The 2,564-nt window shown below is 39.1% G+C and overlaps 1 protein-coding gene across 1 annotated transcript in view; it reads left to right on the top strand.

The window, feature by feature from the left end:
• Positions 1–1,928: 1,928 nt before the first annotated feature.
• The window catches only part of cacna1ib (calcium voltage-gated channel subunit alpha1 Ib), a gene marked incomplete at its 3' end in the record, with an annotated part of 171,149 nt that continues 170,513 nt past the window's right edge, over positions 1,929–2,564 (top strand). Inside the window, exon 1 of the mRNA XM_079263089.1 lies at positions 1,929–2,131. Coding sequence (XP_079119215.1) covers positions 2,118–2,131 — 14 coding nt within the window. The 5' untranslated portion in view covers positions 1,929–2,117. The remainder of the gene's footprint in view (positions 2,132–2,564) is intronic.

Below are 2,564 nucleotides of genomic sequence, written 5' to 3'. Positions count from 1 at the left end.
AGGAACACGGTACTTTCTAATCGTATCTGGTGAGAGGAAAGGTAGGGGTGTGCGGGTGGAGAGGAGGCTGCGTTAAAAATAATTTTGTTTCTATTATCTCTGACAGATTAATAAGAGCCATGGCTCATCATATGTTGTGTCTTTAGTTAGAGTTAATAAATGTGGGATTTTAAATTATGATGTTTCACTGACCATTGTGCGTTTAGTGTGCTTGAGATGTACCGCTGCTAAAAGGTTTTCCTTTCTTACAGATTTAATCTTGTTCATTTAAGCTCCTCTGAGACTAAAACACCAGGAAAGGTGACACAATGAATGGAAAAATTAATTACACATTTTTATTCACTTTAGAATGCTTTCAACTTTACTGTTACCTAAACACTTAATCATTTACAGTTCACACTAATAAAAAGCAAGGTAACATCTTTTTCTTTTTGTTTCTTCTTTGGTAAATAAGAAGAAACAAGTAATCACATATTGAACACTTACTCGTGGCAATGCATAACTAAACCAGAGGTTTAGGTGTATTTCCACAAATGGTCAACAAAATTACTGTAGTCGCTAAGAAATTTGCTCCACCAAACAATAGAGTGGCTGGTAAATGAGTTGAGGGTCTTTTTTTCCTCTTTGTTGACCTAACTGGTGATGGGGGAAAAAAATATAACTGAGGCATTTCAGCGGCACGTCGGTCTTCATTACAGTTTTTAAGATATAAGTGAAATAAATCCTGCTAAACTTTGTATATTTTTTTGTCATCAAAAGACACCACTGTACTTACAAGTTTACCCTTAAAAATAAACTTTTTTCAGGATATTTTTCCCCTCCTTTTTTTTTTTTTTTTAACCTCTGTTAACAATAATTGTATTCAAAACTTCACAAACGCTAGGTGATGCATTGCTGCAACGTCTCTGTCATCACAAACCTTTGAAACAAAACTCCTTTAAGTTCCCAACACAGTTTGACAGACTTTGGCGATGACTATTCATTAAACTGTAGTATTTACCGGATGCAATTAAATAACCAAGTCATACATTTCTCAGCGTGTGACAAGGCACATTTTAAAAAGACATGGGTGCAAACATGTACACTAGGAATTCCGGCAGACTTTTAGTATGTCATGAAGGATAAGAGAAAATGTAGCAGTTGTGCTGAGAACAAATTTCACAGCAGTTGGGAACAAATATGTGGAGGCAACTTTCTGTTTGAAGCCTTTTTTCTCATTTTAAATGTCAATAAAGTTGAAAAGTTTTACTTCTTTCCCATATGCAACTCAGGGGTAGGCAACTCCTCGAGAGCTGCCGCCCTGCAAATGTTTGGAGTTTTCCTGCTGCAACGCAGCAGACACACATCAGATTTAATTAGCAGACTATGGCAGAGCTTGATAATAAACTGCACCAGTCCGCTTATAAGCCATTGATCCGTGTGAGGTGAGTTGCAGCAGGGAAACACGGAATATTGCGGGACTGCAGCTCTCAAGGACCGGAGTTGTTCACCCCTGGTATAGCAACTGAGCATATGAGACAGAACGTACTTATCACTAAAATTATACTTTAGAAGGGGCTTTGGGTAGATATTTCTAATGTTTTTTCTTTTTTTTTTTTAAATTTCTCCCTTTTGTCTTACTTCTTTTCTTGTTGGTGCTTATTGTGCCCATAAGCTACACTGTTTTGAGTTTAAACTCTTTTGTCTGTTGTGTTTCTCTTATTTAAGACTGCTTGGTGGCAATGACGAGCGAGGACGAGGAGGGCCTCTGCGTTGAAACATCAATGTCAATGACACCATCGGCGGCAACGATCTCCAGGGTAACAACTGTAGCTAGGAGCAGCCGTGATGGTGCTGTTTCCTCCTCGTCTCCATGCAGGCCCTCCCCTTACTTCCATCAGTGTCCCAAGAAGAAGAAGGCGGAAGATGGGGAGATAGAAGAGAAAGGAATTATCCAGGAAGAGAAGACTGAGGAAGAAAAAGAGCTGGAGGTGGTGGAGGAGTGTGAGCAGGATGACGCTAATGATGATGACGGCAGTAGTGACACCAGTGTGTTGGTTGTGCCCTATCCTGAGCTGGTACCTGTGGTCTTTTTTTGCCTTAAGCAGACAACCTGTCCCCGCAGCTTGTGCATCCGCATGGTCTGCAGTCCATATCCTTTAGGCTGAATTCTGTTACTGATGATGTCTAGCTTGTTTTTATTATTTTGTTTTATTCAAATATACTGTTTTTATTAACTCCTTATTTTATTTTAATTATTTAATTTTATTTTATTATTTTAATCATGAACTCTTATAGCTTTATTTCTATATTTTTGTTCTTATCACTATGTTTAAAGTTTATTTAAACTTGCTTTTACTCTTTTAACTCCAGTGTTTTCCTTTTGAGCCTATTTTACACTTTTTCTGCTCAGTCTGCATAGTTGTTGCCATCATGTATGCTTTGTCTGGGTGGCTGGGGGTCCTGCACTTCTGCCCTGTGGCAGTGTTGTGGACTTCTTCCTGCCCTGAGCTGGGTGGTTTCCTGAATGGTGCCCGCTGTGGCCATGGGGGGGCTTCTGTTGTGAATAGATTCCCAAGATATTG

Source organism: Telmatherina bonti, assembly GCF_933228915.1.
Source record: "Telmatherina bonti genome assembly, chromosome: 3".
Lineage (NCBI taxonomy): Eukaryota > Metazoa > Chordata > Actinopteri > Atheriniformes > Telmatherinidae > Telmatherina > Telmatherina bonti.
The sequence above is the reverse complement of the archived record's forward strand: the minus strand, read 5'-3'. Positions and strand labels throughout refer to the sequence as shown.